The sequence below is a fragment of the Lynx canadensis genome, chromosome A1 (assembly GCF_007474595.2).
Source record: "Lynx canadensis isolate LIC74 chromosome A1, mLynCan4.pri.v2, whole genome shotgun sequence".
Lineage (NCBI taxonomy): Eukaryota > Metazoa > Chordata > Mammalia > Carnivora > Felidae > Lynx > Lynx canadensis.
In genome coordinates, this window is record NC_044303.2 from 136,252,496 (window position 1) to 136,271,778 (window position 19,283).

General features: G+C 43.6%; 1 protein-coding gene across 2 annotated transcripts in view; it reads left to right on the forward strand.

The window, feature by feature from the left end:
- The first annotated feature begins 229 nt into the window (after window positions 1-229).
- The window catches only part of MARVELD2 (MARVEL domain containing 2), a 33,050-nt gene continuing 13,996 nt past the window's right edge, over window positions 230-19,283 (forward strand). Inside the window, exons 1-3 of one of the 2 annotated variants that reach the window (XM_030322492.2) lie at window positions 230-357; window positions 5,899-7,062; window positions 10,130-10,165. In XM_030322492.2, the coding sequence (XP_030178352.1) occupies window positions 5,914-7,062; window positions 10,130-10,165 (1,185 nt within the window). In that variant the 5' untranslated portion in view covers window positions 230-357; window positions 5,899-5,913. Of the gene's footprint in view, window positions 358-5,097; window positions 5,206-5,898; window positions 7,063-10,129; window positions 10,166-19,283 lie in introns of those variants that run through there. The other variant, XM_032593301.1, reaches the window with a different exon arrangement.

Consider the following 19,283-nt stretch of genomic DNA (forward strand, 5'->3'; position numbering starts at 1 on the left):
GCGGTCCCCGACCCTCCCTGGCTCCTAGCAGGAGTCCGCTCCCTGGCTCCTAGCAGGAGTCCGTTCCCGACAAAGCCGGGCGGGGCAAACGTGGCTCGGCTCCGCCCCGGGAGCTGAGCCTGGTTTCGGCGCCGCGGGTGGCGAGCGCGCTCTTCCCGGCGGCCGCGCAGGTGAGGGGGCGTGAGGGGTGGGGCCTACGTGATCCGGACGTGGGCGGGGAGGGCCCGGCGGCCCCCGGCAGGTGCGCGGGTCGGGAGGGCGAGGCCGTGGGCTCTCAGCGCGCTCCTGGTCCTGCTGCGCTCTCCTTTCAGCCCCGCCATAACCTTCGGCCGAGACCAGACGGCGGCGCGGAGAGAGGTAAGGGCCACGGGGAGAGCGGGGCCAGCGCGTCAGGAGGGCTCCTCAACTAGCGCGCTTTCATCCAAGGGACACAGGTGCGCCGCGAGACGCGCCCCGCCGGCCGCGAAGGCGCCGCCCTTCCCTGGCGCGGGGATCCTCCTATCCTGACCGGGGCACCAACTTAGTTCCGGCCGCTTTGGGGCGTCATCTCGGAAGACTGAGAATGGGTTTTCCCTGGGACGCGAAGCAGGAGCGCTCCCTGGGGTAGTTCCCTGGGGTGGGCAGAGCCGAAGACTGAACGGGATTCTGGGACCGGACGCGAAACGGCAGGCTCGAGGGAGACCCCAGCGAAGATGCTGGGTGTCCCATGGCACTCACGCGTGGGTTAAAACCATCAGGGAGCTTTCCCAACCCCTAGGAAGAGCAGAAACATCTCTTGGGCCCAGCAAAACTTTAAAGCTGGCTAAAGCGATGATTCTGTTTTTGGAGAGGCTACCGAGTTGGGTTGCCGTGTCACTTTCCTGGGGGAAACCATTTCTCCTCCCACCGATGTGGCGTTCAGAGCTGTGAGTTCCAACAGAATGGAGTCAGGGTCCAGGGGCTTGACCAAAACAAAGACCCACTGTGCCTCAGCATGCTGAATCCAAGTGGGCTCTCAGTGACACCCTGAACCATACAGGAGGGGTAGCCAGACAACTAACGTGATAAAATACCGCTGACCATTCCCTTCTAAAATCACGTGTTATGTTAATTGCATGATTCTTCAAATTTATTGTTTTTGTATTTTATTTAAACGTGAATAAGATAGTCTAATTCAAATGAGCCACTTTGCATTGATGAAGATAAGGTAAACCCATTACAATGAAGCACACTTTTTTTTTTTTTTTACCTGTGTGTTAAATTAAGCAAGGATATCCTTTACATGGGTATGTATCAGGGGCCCATGGATGGCTTGGTGGGTTGAGCATCTGACTCTTGATTTCCGCTCAGGTCATGATCAGGTTGTAGGGTGGGATCCAGCCCCGTATAGGGCTCCACGCTCACTGTGGAGCCTGCTTAAGATTGTCTCTTTCTGCCCTTCCCCTGCTTGCGCGCTCTCTCTCTCTCGCAGTAAATAAAACTTTAAAAACTATTTAAAAATGTAAACAAGTTTAAGAAAAAAAATTTTCTCTATGTTTTTAGACACAGATGAGCTAAATGACAGAGACAAAAATAATCCTTATTTGATGTCATTTATAGAGCTGCCACTTTGGGCACCATGCTGGGACTTTCAGAGTTAATTCTCTAAAATTGGAGTACCCCAGGGATGTCTGGGTGGCTCAGTTGGTTAACCATCAGACTTGTGCTCAGGTCATATCTCACTGTTGGTGGGTTAAGCTTCACCTCAGGTTCTGTGCTGACAGCCCAGAGCCTGGAGCCTGCTTCAGATTCTGTGTCTGCCTCTTTCTCTCTCTCTCTCTCTGCCCCTCCCCTGCTCATGCCCTGTCTCTCTCTCTCTCCCACTCTCTCTCTCACTCTCAAAAATAAACAAACATTAAAAAAATTTTTTTTATTTTTTTTTTTAAGGGTTGTATTCATTTTTCAGAGACCTTGCATGAGAGGGGGAGGGGCAGAGAGAGAGGGAGACAAGGAGTCCGAAACAGGCTCCAGGCTCCAGGCTCCGAGCTGTCAGCACAGGGCTTGAACTACAAACTGTGAGATCATGACCTGAGCTGAAGTCGTACGCTCAACCGACTGAGCCACCCAGGCACCCCTAAAAAAAATTTTGTTTAATTGGAGTGCCTCACTAAAAGACGCAGAAATTTAGAACTCTCCATTTTCACCTAGTCCTTGGGTGATTGTATCTAATCTATGGTATTACTTACCTTTCTGTGTGTGTACTGCCTACTGGATGTATCTGCCTGGATTTTTTTTTTTTTTTACATTTTTTTAATGTTTTTATTTATTTTTGAGAGAGAGAGGGGGGCAGGAGGAGAGGCAGAGAGTGAGGAAGACAGAGGATCTGAAGCAGGCTCTGTGCTGATAGCACAGAGGGACTGGAACCCACAAACCCTGAGATCATGACGTGAGCTGAAGTCAGAAGCTTAACCGACTGAGTCACCCAGGCGCCCCTCTCTACCTGGATTTCTAATGGGTATCTTCAAACTCTTCAGACTGCTTATACCCAGGGTTAAACTGGAGGGGTGGAGAAATGTTGCGTATGAAATGATCTCGTGTCTGAGATTTGCTTCAAAGCAATCTATTGGCAGAAGGAATAAGTAGGAGGTATAGAGGAAAGAAGATTGGTCATAAATTGATAATTTTTGAAGCTGGTTGATGGGTACATAAGGGTTCATAATGCTATTCTTTCCACTTTTTATTATGTTTGAATGTTTCTATAGGAAAAAAAATTAATTCCCTGTATTTAAAAATCTGACTTCTTTTTGTCTCCATTGTTATCACCGTGGTCCTTTGGACTAAATCTGTTGCCTCTTAGCCATTCTCCCTGTTTTCTCCCTTGTCTCCTGGAGCGTACCCTTGACATAGCATCCAGAGTGATCCTATTAAAACAAGTCAGATCCTGGGGCACCTGGGTGGCTCAGTGAGTTGAGCGTCCGACTTTGGCTCAGGTCATGATCTCACAGTCTGTGAGTTCGAGCCCTGCGTCGGGCTCTGTGCTGACAGCTCAGAGCCTGGAGCCTGCTTCAGATTCTGTGTCTCCCTCTCTCTCTGCCCGTCCCCTGCTCACACTTTGTGTCTCTTTCTCTCTCAAAAATAAAAATTAAAAAAATAAAATAAGTCAGATCCTGTCGCTTCTCTACTCAAAATGCTCCATTGGCTTTTCATCTCACTTCCAATAATAGCCAGAATTCTTTCCAATGGTTTTCAAGACCCTAGTGATTCAAATGGACTTAATTCTACTACTTACCCTCTCCTCTCTGTTACTACTTGCTGCCCCATTGTCCTCCATGACTTAATAGTTCTTGAACTTGCTGAGCACTCCCACCTCAAGGCTTTTGCAGCAGCTGGACCTCCTGCAGCCTGGACCTCTTCCCCTGATAACCTGTCTGGCTTCCTCCTTCACATCCTTCATTTGTGTATTCAGATGTCATATTCTCTATGGAGACTTCCAATGTCGTTCTATTTAGAATTATAATATCCTGCCCACAAAGTACCTTCTCACCATTCTTAGTTCCTTAGCGTCTGATCAGATGTCTTTCACTTCCCTTATCTATCATTTTTTATCCCTTCACTGAGATTTAATTTCCATGAAGGCAGGGATTTCAGTTGGTTTTGTTCACTTATACACTTTCAGTATGCCTGGTACATGGTAGATGTTTGGCAAATATTTGTTGAATGATAGGTCTCCATTTTACAAAATAAAATAAAACAAAGCCTTAGTGGAACCCTGGGTGGCTCACTCAGTTAAGCGTCCTGCTCTTGGTTTCAGCTCAGGTCATGATCTCACGATTTGTGGGTTCAATCCCTGAGTCAGCGAAGAGCCTGCTTGGGATTTTCTCTCCCTCTCTCTCTCAGTCCCTTCCAGGCTGTCGCTTGCTCTCTCTCTCTCAAAATAAATTTAAAAAATAAACTTAAAAAAACAAAACAAAACAAAGCCTTAGGGGGTGCCTGGGTGGCTCAGTTAGTTAAACGTCTGACTCTTGATTTCGGCTCAGGTCACTATCTCATGGTTTGTGAAATCAAGCCCCACATCAGGCTCCCAAGCTGACAGTGTGGAGCCTGCTGAAATTCTCTCTCTCTCCCTCTCTCTCTCTGTCACTCCCCTGCTCATTGCTTCTCTCTCTCTCTCTCAAAATAAATAAAGAAACTTTAAAAAAAAAAAAAAAAAGCTGGGGCACCTGGGTGGCTCAGTTGGTTAAGCATCTGACTTTGGCTCAGGTCACGAACTCGCGGTTCATGAATTTGGACCCCACGTTGGGATCTGTGAGCAGCCTGGAACCTGCTTCAGATTCTGTGTCTCCCTCTCTCTCTCTGCTCACGCTCTGTCTCTCTCTCTCTCTCTCTCTTAAAAATAAACATTAGGGGAAAAAAAAGCCTTAAGAATTTCTAAATGGTTCAACACCATAAAGGCAAGATTCTTCATTTAAAATTTGAGACCTTCATGGTACCAAGTACAATGCTATATGGCCGGTGAGTCTTTAGCAAATACTTGCTTCATGAGCAATATGAGGGAGAAATTCATTGTGTCCTAAACCTAGTAGTTACATTAGCAGAAAGTGTCCTCCTTTTTTTATACGTGTCCAGGTCATTGATTGTGTGAAAGAAATCAAACAGGTTTAGTGAAAGTGCTTTTTCTGTGCTTTATTTTTTAGGTGGCTCAAACCCCCTCTGAGATACTTTCTGAGTGTCATTATGGCAACAGCAGATCACCTTGAGGTGGCTGCACTGGAAAGAGTGACATACATGATATACATGGCTGTTCTGTGTTGTACTTTCGGGGAATCTTAAGCTTTGGTGGCTTTTTTTTTTTCCTCTGAGTTTTCAAATTTCAAAATCTAAGGGGCGCCTGAGTGGCTCAGTCGGTTAAGCGTCCGACTTCAGCTCAGGTCATGATCTCATGGTTCGTAAGTTCAAGCCCCACATCCGGCTCTGGGCTGACAGCTCAGAGCCTGGAGCCCGCTTCAGATTCTGTTTCTCCCTCTGTCTACCCCTCTGCTGCTTGCACTCTGTCTCTTGCTTACTATTGTCTCAAAAGTAAATAAACATTACAAAAAAAATTTCAAAATCTAATATGAAGTGTTTATATTTTAGAGTGGAAGAAGCAAGTCCCCTACACTGACTTCCCTGATTTAAGAAAGAAAGGTGCTCTTCACTCCCTCTGTTTATCAGATTGCTTCTCCCAGGCCTTTCCAAAGCAGATTTGAGGTAATGAAAATGAAGAGAATTTGCTGACCCATCAAGCTTTGGTATGCCCAAACTATTAAATATTTTGATTCAGATGTTTGAAGAAAGGATTCTATTTGGGGTGTGTCAGTATCCTGTATTGTTAAAATTTGGTTTCCGTTATGGTGTTTACAGTCCGTTGTTCATAGGGCTCGTAAGGTAAGTTAGACTTATCAATGTTTTAATTCAGAACTAAGATTTTAAATTTTGATTCCCCTTAAAATCATATAGAACGATGATGATATCCCTGGCTAGTGTGTTACATATGTTTTTTTTTAAGTTTTTTTTTTTTTTTTTTTTAACGTTTATCTACTTTTGAGACAGAGAGAGACAGAGCATGAATGGGGGAAGGTCAGAGAGAGAGGGGGAGACACAGAATCTGAAACAGGCTCCAGGCTCTGAGCTGTCAGCACAGAGCCTGACATGGGGCTCAAACTCACGAACCGTGAGATCATGACCTGAGCTGAAGTCAGACACTTAACCGACTGAGCCACCCAGGCGCCCCGCATATGTTTAAAATATACCTGTTTATGTTATCATTTTTACATATCATGATCGTTAGACATGATCATATTGGTTTCCTAAATATGATCATCTGCCATTAAGTGGATAAAATCAGCATCGTTGAAAGAATAAATAACTAGGCATAAGTGATAACTTTTTTCTTGGCCACAGGTGTAAAAATCACAAATGTCGTCCAGTGATGGAAGATGCAAGATTCGGGACAGGCACTATGATGAGGTCCCAAGGGACTCACCCTATCAAGATGGCACCATAGGAACCCTCCAGACTCTTCATGACAGTGAGCTGGCCGTGAGCGCTGATCCCTTGCCACCACCCCCTCTCCCATTACAGCCACCATTCGGCCCAGACTTCTACTCAAGTGACACAGAGGAACCGGCCATAGCGCCAGATCTCAAACCCGTAAGGCGCTTTGTCCCTGAGTCCTGGAAGAACTTCTTCAGAGGGAAGAAAAAGGACCTGGGATGGGATAAGCCGGTGTCTGACATCAGATACATCTCCGATGGAGTGGAGTGTTCACCTCCATCCTCTCCAGCAAGACCAAACCACCGTTCACCCCCCAACTCCGACAAAGATCCTTACGGAGGGTCAGAAGGAACCTTCAGTTCCCCGAAAGAGGCTGAGGCAATGTTTCCCCACGACCCCTACGGTTCACTAGGCCGCCACACACAGACAGCCCGAACGTACAGTGAGAAGGTGGAGGAGTATAACCTGAGGTATTCCTACATGAAGTCGTGGGCAGGCCTGCTGCGAATTCTGGGTGTGGTGGAGCTGCTCTTGGGAGCTGGTGTCTTTGCCTGTGTCACGGCTTACATTTACAAGGACAGCGAGTGGTATAACTTGTTCGGATATTCACAGCCCTATGGCATGGGAGGCCTCGGTGGCCTGGGCAGTACATACGGGGGCTATTACTACAGTGGCCCCAAAACCCCTTTTGTACTCGTGGTTGCTGGATTAGCTTGGATCGCCACCGTTATCATTCTGGTTCTTGGCATGTCCATGTATTATCGGACCATTCTTTTGGATTCTAACTGGTGGCCTCTGACCGAATTTGGAATTAACGTTGCCTTGTTTATTTTGTATATGGCTGCAGCCATAGTCTATGTGAATGATACCAACCGAGGGGGACTCTGCTACTATCCATTATTCAATACACCGATGAATGCATTGTTCTGCCGGGTAGAAGGAGGACAGATAGCAGCGATGATCTTCCTGTTTGTCACCATGATTGTTTATCTCGTTAGTGCTTTGGTTTGCCTAAAGTTATGGAGGCATGAGGCAGCTCGGAGACATAGGGAATACATGGAACAGCAGGAGGTAAGGAACTTCATAATCCTTCATTCATTTTTAATTTTTTTCCTGTTATTTATCCCCTTGTTAAATATACATAGTTCTTAAAACAAAAATTTTATAAAAGGCTTTTTTAAGTTTATGTTGTTTATTTTGAGAGAGAGAGTATGTGAGTGGGGTAGGGACAGAGGGTGAGAGAGAGAATCCCAAGCAGTCTCCCTGCTGTCAGTGCAAAACCTGACACAGGGCTTGATCTCATGAACCATGGGATCATGACCTGAGCTGAAATGAGGAGTCAGGCATTTAACTGACTGAACCACCCAGGTGCCCCCCCCCAACCTTTTTGTTTTAATGATCTGAAGTTCAAGAATCCTACCTCATTGACTGACCTGCTTTGGGTGGGATCACCCACTCTGGCGTGTCACTGTTCTAGAACATTGCAGTTAGGTACCAGATGTGTAAATACAATATATCGTTTGTCGATTGCATTATGTCTGTGATGCTTAAGGGGAAAACACAGCTACTGATTCTTACAACTAAGAATAAGACCATATTCAGTACAATAAATGTCTCCCCGTTAAAGTAAGTTTAAGAACAGTGTTGATTCTTTAATATGGTAAAGCTTAACTAAAAAAAAAATAACTTTTCAATTATAAGGAGAAAGTGCTTATTTACATGTTATGATGAGTGACACTTTCTTCCGGTGACTTAAATAAAGTGAAGTAAGAATACAGTGAACCGGGGGCGCCTGGGTGGCTCAGTCGGTTAAGTGTCTGACTTCGGCTCAGGTCATGATCTCACGGTCCATGAGTTCGAGCCCCACGTAGGGCTCTGTGCTGACAGCTCAGAGCCTGGAGCCTGCTTCCGATTCTGTGTCTCCCTCTCTCTCTGACCCTCCCCTGTTCATGCTCTGTCTCTCTCTGTCTCAAAAATAAACATTAAAAAAAAAAAAAAAAAGAATACAGTGAACCGTATTTGATTTTTTCTTTTTCTTCTTTTTTTTTTTTTTTTTTTTAATTTTTTTTTTTTCCAACGTTTATTTATTTTTGGGACAGAGAGAGACAGAGCATGAACGGGGGAGGGGCAGAGAGAGAGGGAGACACAGAATCGGAAACAGGCTCCAGGCTCTGAGCCATCAGCCCAGAGCCTGACGCGGGGCTCGAACTCACGGACCGCGAGATCGTGACCTGGCTGAAGTCGGACGCTTAACCGACTGCGCCACCCAGGCGCCCCCGTATTTGATTTTTTCAAGTATCAAGAGGCTGAGTGGTCATGAACATACTCTGAACACTTGCCTGGGCATTTTGATGTTTCATTCTTACTTTGGGGAAAAGAGTGTTCCCAAAATTAGAATGAGAGTCTGGCACTTGTTTTTATTTGTAGGATTTAACTAATTAAATATAAGAAGGAGGAGAATTAATAATAATAATATAATAACAATGCCTGAGGGATAAGATTATATAGAAGCCATATTTAAAAATTTTTTGAGGGGCGCCTGGGTGGCGCAGTCAGTTAAGCGTCCGACTTCAGCCAGGTCACGATCTCGCGGTCCGTGAGTTCGAGCCCCGCGTTGGGCTCTGGGCTGATGGCTCAGAGCCTGGAGCCTGTTTCCGATTCTGTGTCTCCCTCTCTCTCTGCCCCTCCCCCGTTCATGCTCTGTCTCTCTCTGTCGCAAAAATAAATAAACGTTGAAAAAAAAAATTAAAAAATTTTTTGAACAGGAGCATCTGGGTGGCTCAGTTGGTTAAGCATTCTACTTCGGCTCAGGTCATGATCTCACAGTCTGTGATTTCGAGCCCCGCATCAGGCTCTGTGCTGACAGCTTGGAGCCTGGAGCCTGCTTCAGATTCTGTGTCTCCCTCTCTCTCTGACCCGTCCCCATTCATGCTCTGTCTCTCTCTGTCTCAAAAATAAATAAACATTAAAAAAAAAAAAAAGTACTCAGTAACCTATTTATTTACTCACTGATCTGTGTATTTTGTGTTTACTCTTTTGCATGAATCTTACACATAAAACTTGACTAATTTTATAACAAGTACCTTGTGTTTGTACGATGAACCTCAACATGTTGCAATGTGATCCATACTCTCTCATCACAATATATTAATCTTACTGGAACTCCATAGAGTCAGGTTGTTTCTTTCTTTCTTTTTTTTTTTTTTTTAATATTTATTATTTATTTTTGAGAGAGAGAGACAGAGTGTGAGTAGGGGAGGGGCAGAGAGAAAGGGAGACACAGAATCCGAAGTAGGCTCCAGGCTCAGAGCTGTCAGCAGAGAGATGATGCGGGGCCCAAACCCACAAACCGTGAGATCATGACCTGAGCTGAAGTCGGACACCCAATCGACTGAGCCACCCAGGTGCCCCTAGATTCAAGTTATTTCTAAAGATTTATCTTAGCACATTAAGCATATTTCTTAATTTTACATCTGTGTATACAAAATAGAGAATTTCAGATTCAGTCAGTATGAAATCCAGATACTGAAACACCCACATTTCCTCATAATTTTATGTAAGTTTAATAACAACAGAGTTCTTAATGTTGTTTCCAAATTCTTCATGAATAGGATTATAATTATCGACATGATATATTCATTTCTTTTTCCTTTCTCAAAACTTGTTCCCATCAGACTTTTTCCAGTGGTTGATGAGACTTGTTGAGACTGCTATAGGAGGTGGTCCCAGTTTGGGTGTTGCTGTGACTTCTTAATAGTTAGAAGCTATTCTGGCCTATGGGTTTTTTCTGTTAATTTTATAACGGTCTCTGTTTCCAGCTCTTTAATTGCACAAGGTATTGGGAGCCAAGAATAAATAAAATCTCTAGGTAATTCAGAGCACTTTACCTGATAGTCTCTATCATGTCTGTACTCCAACCCTGCTGTCTGTTCCTGACTGACTAGAGGTTATCGTTATCCCTCCTCTGGCTCTTTTCCAGCCAATCGAAAGTCACCCAGGTGAGGGGGAGGAGCATCTGTCAAGCAGAGAACTGACCTCTGTGAAGTTGAGATTGGGCTATAAATGCAAATGGATGAAAATATTAACACAGTAGCCTCACACACCTTTGAAAAGTCATTTTAACTCTTTTTTGTTCCAGATAAGTGAGCCATCGTTGCCATCAAAAAGGAAAATGGTAAGAATAAAGTTCACATTATTATTTTATGTCTAGATTTGTTAAATACTTCTCTCTTATCTGTTTACCTGCAGAGTAGATCATGTGTCTGTGAAAGTGTATCTATTACATTGAGTTCCTAACTGAACATGGAGTTTAACTTTCAACTTTTTTCTCATAATGAGAGGATCAAATTAGACATGTACATGGTGTTTATTGGGCAAAATTATGGCTTTTATAGTTTTTATAGTGTCTTTTCATTTTGTTAGTTGAACCTGTGAACAGTTGATTCTCCTTATATGTTTAAAATTTAATTTTTTTAAGTAAAGGAGATTCTCTCAAACTTTTTTTAGTCTCTTTAAAGTTCTTTGACATTCTTTTCTGACCTTCTCATCTTGTTTTCAGATGCTAAATTTTGTTGTGTCAGGAAGAAAATTCCTATTCCAGAATTTACTAATAGTGTGACAATAGGCAAGGTATTTAACTTTCCATGCCTTAATTTCTTCTGTAAAATTGGAATAATAATAATAATTTCTACATCACATGTTTGCTGAGAGAATTAAATGAGATGCTGTTATTATACTTATATACACATATGTAAAAACCTAATATATTATCATAATTTTACCTCATTGAAAAGTCCTTTTTTAAAAATATTGGGTATTATTTCTAAGCAAGAGGTTGAGAGTCCAGACTTTGGATTTGTTTGTTTCTTTGAAAAGGGAGTATATTTACTTGGTTCAAAATTCAAAAGGCTCTCAAGGGCGCCTGGGTGACTAGGCTGGTTGAGCATCAGACTTTGGCTTAGATCACGATCTCATGGTTCATGAGTGCGAGTCCCACATCAGGCTCTCTTCTGTCAGTGTGGAGCCTGCTTCATATCCTCTGTACCCCCGTCTCTCTGCAACCCCTCCTTCCCTCCCTCTCTCTCTCTCTCTCTCTCTCTCAAAAACAAACAAAAAAAATTCAAAGGGGTCTTTAATACAAAGTCTTCTCTCACTCCTCTCTCTCAGCTTCCCAGCTCTCCCACTTGGAAGGAACCAGTGTTATCAGTGCCTTGTGTTTCCTTTCAGATATCTGTTTATATTATACATACATATTACATATATACGCATATGTAAAATGTATATATATTTGCTTAACTCCCCCTTTCACACTGCCATCCCATACACAGTTACATACGTCCCTTTTTTTTCACTTAACAATATGTTTCTTGAGATGTTTCCTTATTAATACATAAAGAATTTCTGCATTCTCTTTTTATAGCTATATATATAGTATTGCATTATATGGATGTTACATAATTTACCTAACCATAAATGACCATTTATGGAACGCCTGGGTGGTTCAGTCAGTTAAGCGTCCGACTTCAGCTCAGGTCGTGATCTCACAGTTCCTGGGTTCAAGCCCCATGTTGGGCTCTGTGCTGACAGCTCGGATCCTGGAGCCTGCTTTGGATTCTCTGTCTCCCTCTCTCTATACCCCTCCCCCACTTGTTTGCTTGCTTGCTCTCTCTCTATCTCTGTCAAAAATAAATAAACATTAAAAAAAATTTTTTAATGACCATTTAAGTTGTTTCCAATCTTTCTCTATTAAAAACAGTGCTGCAGTGAATAACTGTATACATCCAAGTATATGCTTGTACATACTTCCTTCCAGATATGCGTAAGTGCACCTGAAAGATAAATTCTGAGAAGGAAATTTCTGGATTAGAAGAAATGCACGTGTTTATTTTGACTACCAGGTTGCCCAATAGAAGTTTTGCCAATTTGTACTCCCAGCAGCACCACGGGCTACCTCACACCTTGACCAACACACTGTGTTAGGAAATTTGTTGACATTTGTCAACCTGATAGGTGAAAAATGATATCTAATATAGTTGTAATTTACATTTCTCTTATAAGGAGTGAGATTGAGCATTTTTAATGTATTATGTTTGCTTTTCCTTCCCTGTTAAACTGTATCCTGTCCACTTTTTTACTAAGTTGCTAATTTATACAAGTCCTTTAAGTGAATGCATTTTAAAAATACCTTTTATAGGTTTTTTGGGGTTTTTTTGAAGTTTATTCATGTTGAGAGAGACAGATACAGTGTGAGCGGGGGAGGGGTAGAGACAGAGGGAGAGAAAGCGAATCACAAGCAGGCCCTCCACTGTCAGCACAGAGCCTGATGTGGGGCTCCACCTCACAAAATTGTGAGATCATGACCTGAGCCAAAACTGAGTCAGTTAAGTAACTGACTGAGCCACTCAGGTGCCCAGGATCTTTTTTGCTTTTAAAGTTTATTTATTTATTTATTTTAAGAGAGAGAGAGCATGAGCAGGGGAGGGTCAGGGGGAGAGGGAGAGAGAATCCAAAGCAGGCTCCGTGCTCAGCATGGAGCCGAATATAGGGCTTGATCCCACAACCATGAGATCATGACCTGAGTCTATATCAAGAGTTGGACGTTTAACCAACAGAGCCACCCAGGCACCCCTATAGGTTCTTTTTAACTTTATTCTCTATATTATAACACAAATACTATATGAAAGTGTTTTATTCACAGTGAAGTAAGGGATTTATTTATTTATCTATCTATCTATCTATCTATCTATCTATTTTTAATGTTTATTCTGAGAGAAAAAGAACACATGCATACACAAGGGCAAGTAGGGAGGGGCAGAGAGAAGGAGAATGCCAGGCACGCTTTGTGCTCTCCGTGGAGATCCCACAAATAGTGAGATCATGACCTGAGCTGAAATCAAGAATTGGACACTGAACCACCCAGGTCCCCCTTCAAAATTTTAAAAGCTTTTAACGAGTTAAACTAACAAATACTTCAGATCAGGGGTGCCTGGGTGCTCAGTTGGTTAAATGTCCAACTCTTGATATTGACTCAGGTCTTGACTTCAGGGTTGTGAGTTTGAGCTCTGGGCTTTGCGCTAGGCATGGAGCCTGCATACATACATACATAAAATTGAGATGAGCAATGTAAAGCTGATGTTTATTTAATTAATAACACTGGCCCTTTGAGATTTAGGTGCAGCTTCCTTAACTTACCTATGGGCTGCCTTCCAGTGTTAGTACTGAGACATAAATAAGTTTGACCAAATGAAGAGAGCAGTCTTCCCTGTGGAGAGTCCTCATCAGAGCATCTTGGGCAGACCATTGCCGGTACTCTCATTCCAGGTTTCTAGTACCACCTTAACCCTTTGGGAAGTTCTACTCCCTCAGAGGAACTGACTCCGAAACTCTTGAATCCCACCCTGGCCAGGAATGACCATCATTGCTGCCTCTCAGCCCAATGAGAGTCCTAACATAGTGCTCACCGCACGGAGAATAATCAAGTTTAAAAGGACTTTGGTTTAGAAGATGAATCAGGATTACAAAGGCTATTTATAATGAAAAGGGGTCTACAAACTTAACTTGTTAACAGGTGATAGTGTAACGTGATACCAGAGTTAGCAAGTTAGAGTGCTAGCATTAAGAAGTATATTTCATGGGGGTGGCGCCTGGGTGGCTCAGTTGTTTTGAGGGTCAGACTGTTGGTTTCGGCTCAGGTCATGATCTCGTGGTTTGTGAGTTCAAGCCCTGCTTCGGGCTTCACGCTGACAGCACAGAGCCCGCTTGGGATTCTCTCTTTCCCGCTCTCTGCACCCCTCTTAAAATAAATAAATAAACTTAAAAAAAAAAAAAGTATGTTTCAGATCATCCTCAGGGACTTAATCTGTTTGCTTTGTGGGGGTTGAAGGTGGTGTGCACTTTGCAGATGTTGATTGTTAAGCAGCAAGCTGGACAGGGCTGTTTAATGGGGCTGCAGTGTGACAGTGATGTGGCAATGGTGGTCATTTTTTGCCATGGTGGAATTTATGGGCTTCCTCGTCAGTCCCTTTGAGGTCATGGGATTTACCAGTGGGGTTAAGTGCAGAGTAGAGTCCACCTGAAAGGTTTGGCTGAATTGGGGGGGAGTTGCCCCAGATGCTAGGGTGGTCAGCATCCTGGTTTGGTGAGAATGTGGCTAAAGCAGATTCCACAGGTAGGACAGGGTTAGGGACATCTGCAAGCAAGTGCCAGAGTACCTCTTCCAGGCTGCCTTAGAAGGCTGGTACGCATCACATCCAGGGTGTGTTGCAGGGTCCCAGCTCCCGAGGGGTCCTGGAATAGTCAGAAATAACCTTAGTGGAGTTGGAACCCCCATTCCTAGAACTCCTTTGAAAATCATACCAATCCAGAGGCGCCTGGGTGGCTCAGTCGGTTAAGCATCAGACTCTTGATTTCAGCTCAGGTCATGATTTCACAGTTCATGGTTCATGGGTTTGAGCCCCATGTCACGCTCTGTGCTGACAGCACTGGGCCTGCTTGGGATTCTCTCTCTCTCCCTCTCTCTCTCCCCACTTCCCCTCTCGTACATGCTCTCTCTCTTTCTCTCAAAATAAATTAAAAAAAAAAAAAAAGAAAAATCATACCAATCCAGTTAATTTATACTCTTTCAAGATATGGTTGCTGAATGCAAAAGATGTCCTTTCATGGGGCTCTTTTCCTGGGAAATGAATCATTATGGATCTACAATTAGGTGTGTTCTAGAGGCAAACTTCTGTGAGAGGGAATCTCGTGACTTAATTGAGGAATCTCTATTGGACTTACCTGCTAGAAACCTTTTAGAAAAGGTTGGATCTCCAGCTTCTCACTGGGTTTGATTTCCACCAGCTTCCTTCCCAGTTCTTAGTAAGAATTGGCAGCCTACCACAGGAGAGGCAGTAGTATGACGAACAAAATAAACTTTGGAATCAGGCAAATCTGAGTTTTATTACTAGTAACTCCATGATTCTGAGGAAATTATGCACCCTCTCTGAGCTGTCCCTTGTTTCCTGTCCCTTGTTTGGAGCTTTTTCCTAGACTGTAACTTCTTATTTTGTACTTTAATAAATATACTTTTTGAAAAGCAAATAAGATCATTTTTAAAAATAAATATACAGGGGCGCCTGGGTGGCGCAGTCGGTTAAGCGTCCGACTTCAGCCAGGTCACGATCTCGCGGTCCGTGAGTTCGAGCCCCGCGTCAGGCTCTGGGCTGATGGTTCAGAGCCTGGAGCCTGTTTCCGATTCTGTGTCTCCCTCTCTCTCTCTCTGCCCCTCCCCCGTTCATGCTCTGTCTCTCTCTGTCCCAAAAATAAATAAACGTTGAAAAAAAAAAATAAAATAAATATATAGACATAAAGTAAGATCAAACAGAGGCAGAAAAAAGTTCTAATAACTCCCTAAGTGCAGAACAGGTTTTTTTCCAAGCCAGAAAAGTGAGAATCTAATCTGAACATTGAAGGTGATGGTGTGGGTTTGGGACCGGGGCCTCTGCACCGTTGTATTCTGTGCTCAGAGGGAGAGAGACTCAGCATTTGGACAAATGTACACTATTTCTCACTTGGCAGCATATTCAGCCCGTTTTTATTTAAAGCATTTTTTTATTGAAGTCGACACACAGTTAATTACTTTCAGGCATACAACATAGCGATTCAGCATCTCTCTATGTTATGCTCTGCTCACAAGTGTAACTGCCATCTCTCACCGTACAACACTATTCCAGTGTCATTGACTCTATTCCTTATGCTGTGCCTTTCATCCCCGTGACTTAGCCTGCACCTCCCTCTCCTCTTCACCCATCTTTCCCCCCCTCCCCAATACATTTTTTAATTTGAAAAGCTTAGTAATTATAACCATAGCATTACTTACCCCATTGCTTAATTACTTTCTCTTGCCTCATGATAAAGCTGTTTTGATATTTGCTGACGACATTCATTTGTGCTAGAAGCAAAGAAAGGTCATCTGAAATCTCGGGCCATGTGTTTGTAGTCACGGATACGGTTTGAGAGTGATGTGTTCCAGGGCTGTGGAGCCCAACACATCCATCCGATAAAAGCCTAATGAGGGGCCCCTGGGTGGCTCAGTCGGTTAAGCATCCGACTTCAGCTCAGGTCACGATCTCGCAGTTTGTGAGTTCGAGCCCTGCGTCAGGCTGTGTGCTGACAGCCTGGAGCCTGTTTCGGATTCTGTGTCTCCCTCTCTCTCTGCCCCTCCCCCATTCATGCTCTGTCTCTCTGTCTCAAAAATAAATAAACATTAAAAAAAAAATTAAAAGCCTGATGAGGTTTTGATTCTTTGTCTTATGTGTGCTTTCAGATTTTTTTTTTCTCAATAAGGTTTTCTGAAACTTAGGGTCAGTGACATTCACCCAAAAACAAGTTAAGAGCATAAAAACAAAAAAATTTAAAGCAGATGACAGCATGGAAACTACTGTGAAACTACTCTGACTTCTTTAAAACTCCCTTTTTATTTATTTTTTTAAGTTTTTTTTTTTTTCATGTTTATGTATTTATCTTTGAGAGAGAGACAGAACATGAGCGGGAAAGGGGCAGAGAGAGAGGGAGGTACAGAATCCAAAGCAGGCTCCAGGCTGTGAGCTGTCAGCACAGAGCCCGAAGCTCAGCTCAAACTCACTGACCATGCGATCATAACCTGGGCCGAAGTCAGATGCTTAGCCAACTGAGCCACCCAGGCGCCCCTTAAAGCTCCCTTTTCAAATTAAAAAGTGAATCTTACAACTAGGTATAGGCAAGTAAGGAAAATGAATAGTTCCTGCTTGAAAAACTTGACCTAGACGCAAACAAACAACAACCGCCCTCCTATGGGCTCTCCTGCCCACTGTGACTGCCTGGGCAGAAATTATGATTTTGACCTGGAAACCCGAGTTTGGTACCTGCGGCTGCCGCTAAGCTCTAGAGAGTCACCATGCTCCATAGCTCCTTCAGTGAGCTGTGTGGGAAATGGGTTGTTAAATATTTAAAAGCTAAAAAGGGATGCCATGAAATAGAGATCCATTTATTTAAGCCAAAAAAGGTCCCCCTAATTTTATAGCATGATTCACTATCAAGATCAAACACATTAAGAATTCAGTAGGATGAAGAAATGGCATCCCAAGCAGTGGAGAACAAAGGAGAATAAATACTAACCTCAGGAGCTGTTCCCTGAAATACTCTTGTTTAATCTCCTTTCCTTGGGGTTTCCTGCTCTGCACTTGAATTCTTGCTGTTTGGGGCCCAGTGGCCAGGCATGCCTTCTGCACCAAGATGATCTGGTTCCCCTTCCAGCTGTCACCCTGGGTGCCTTGGGCCCAGCTTCTCCTCTCCAACCCTCCCCCAATGCTGGTTTAGCAGCCTCACCATCTAATGTGTGAGCTAATCTTAAACCAAACCTCAGAGGCAGCCTCAGAGATAGGGAAATCAGGAAACAAAAGGATTTTAAAGCTGCCTGGTAAGGTAAAGAGCAAAGTTTTAAAATCCTGTGTTGCAGTTTGTTTTCAGCCAAGTTGCCCCCCGCCCAAGCTGCTCTCAGTTTAGTTCAGCAAGTTTAATTCAGCAAGTGTCTGCTGAAGTCCCAAAGAGGGGTCAGTGGAGGGGGGCTTACTGCTCTAATGAGAAATCAACCGTTTCTAGCATGCTGTCACAATTGAGGCTTGAACAGTATGCATTTATGTAAACCTTCCTTGTGTTATTCCTTAAAACCCCAAAAAGTTCTGGGTTTTTTGTTGTTGTTGTTTTTGGGGGCGGGCAGGGAGAGCCTAAGCAGGGGAGAGGGGCAGAGAGAGACAGAATCTTTAAAAAAAAAATTTTTTTTTAATGTTTATTTTATTTTTGAGAGAGAGACAGACAGAGGGGGCATGAATGGCAGAGGGGCAGAGAGGAAGGAACAGAGAATCTGAAGCAGTCTCCAGTCTCTGAGCATAATGTGGGGCTCAAACCCAGTAACTATGAGATCATGGCTTTAGCCGAAGTCAGACACTTAACCAACTGAGCCACTCAGATGCCCCCAGACAGAGAAAATCTTAAGCAAGTTCCACTCTCAGTGCAGAGCCCAACACTGGGCTCGATCTCATTACCAGGAGATCGTGACCTGAACCGAAATCAAGAGTCAGATGCTTAACCGACTGAGCCACCCAGGTGACCCCAAAATTCTGGGTTTTAATTGTGGCTTTTCCACTTCCCAGCTGTGAGGCTCTAGAAAATATACCTAACTTCTCTGAACCTTGCTTCTTTCTGTGTAAAATAGAAACCCCTCTCCTGGCATCCACAGGCCTCGCCAGCATGGTTGGTATTCTGGGCACTGCCCAGTGGGGTTCCTGAACAGTCTCTCCCCAAAGCTACATACCCATGTTAGCCTGCTCATTCTAGAATGGGTTCCCCTGGGCCTTTGCATCCCTGCTTCCCATATGTCGGTATTTTAGTGCTTGAAAGCCTGTCCTGATACTTCCTCTCTGGGCCACTTCATTTTGTGCTGTTTCCCCTCTTTTGAAATGTACCATTTTTTTACTAAAAAGGCCTCTATGAACTCTCCAGTCTAGAAACCAGAATGACTTAAACCAGGGAATCACAGGTTCAGAACTCTTGGACAACTGAAAGACCTTCACTGCCTTTCCCTTGGGTTTGCTTGTTTTCCATTTCAGGTAATGAAGACAATGTAACTTGTTTCCCTTTCTGACCTACTCAGTGGCTACTGGTAGTTCATTCATCTCAAGTTCCCCTGTCATTTTTTCTCTTGTTGTTTAAGTAGCCTTGTTCCATTTTCATCTCTGAATTTCTTTTTTTTTTTTTTTTTCAAGTTTACTTATTTATTTTGAGAGAGAGAGAGTGCATGTGAGCCAGGGAGGGGCAGAGAGAGGGGGAGGGAGAGAATCTCAAGCAGACTCTGTCAGTGCAGAGCCCAATGCGGGCTCAATCTCATGAACCGTGAGATCATGACCTGAGCTGAAATCAAGGGTCAGATGCTTAACTGACTGAGCCACCTGGCGCCCATGAACTTCTTATTTTGAACTACATTTTGTATTCTTTTATAGCTAATTGAGGCATAAATCCTAAATAAACTACTTAAGACCCTACATTTAACATTTCATCCTCCACATTTGACACCCACACGATTGTTTTGTACTGTTATGTACTCCTGTATTGCAGTGTGGTTCCCTTTAGCCATTACAAAAGCATTCAGAACAACTTTGTGACTATAAAACCTGTAATTCTAAAGCGAAGTATTCATTTCTGCTTCTACTTCCTACTCCTTCTCCCCACCATTTTCTTCTAAGAAATAAAGTCGTGGTTTTGTTCTTCTTCTTCTGCAT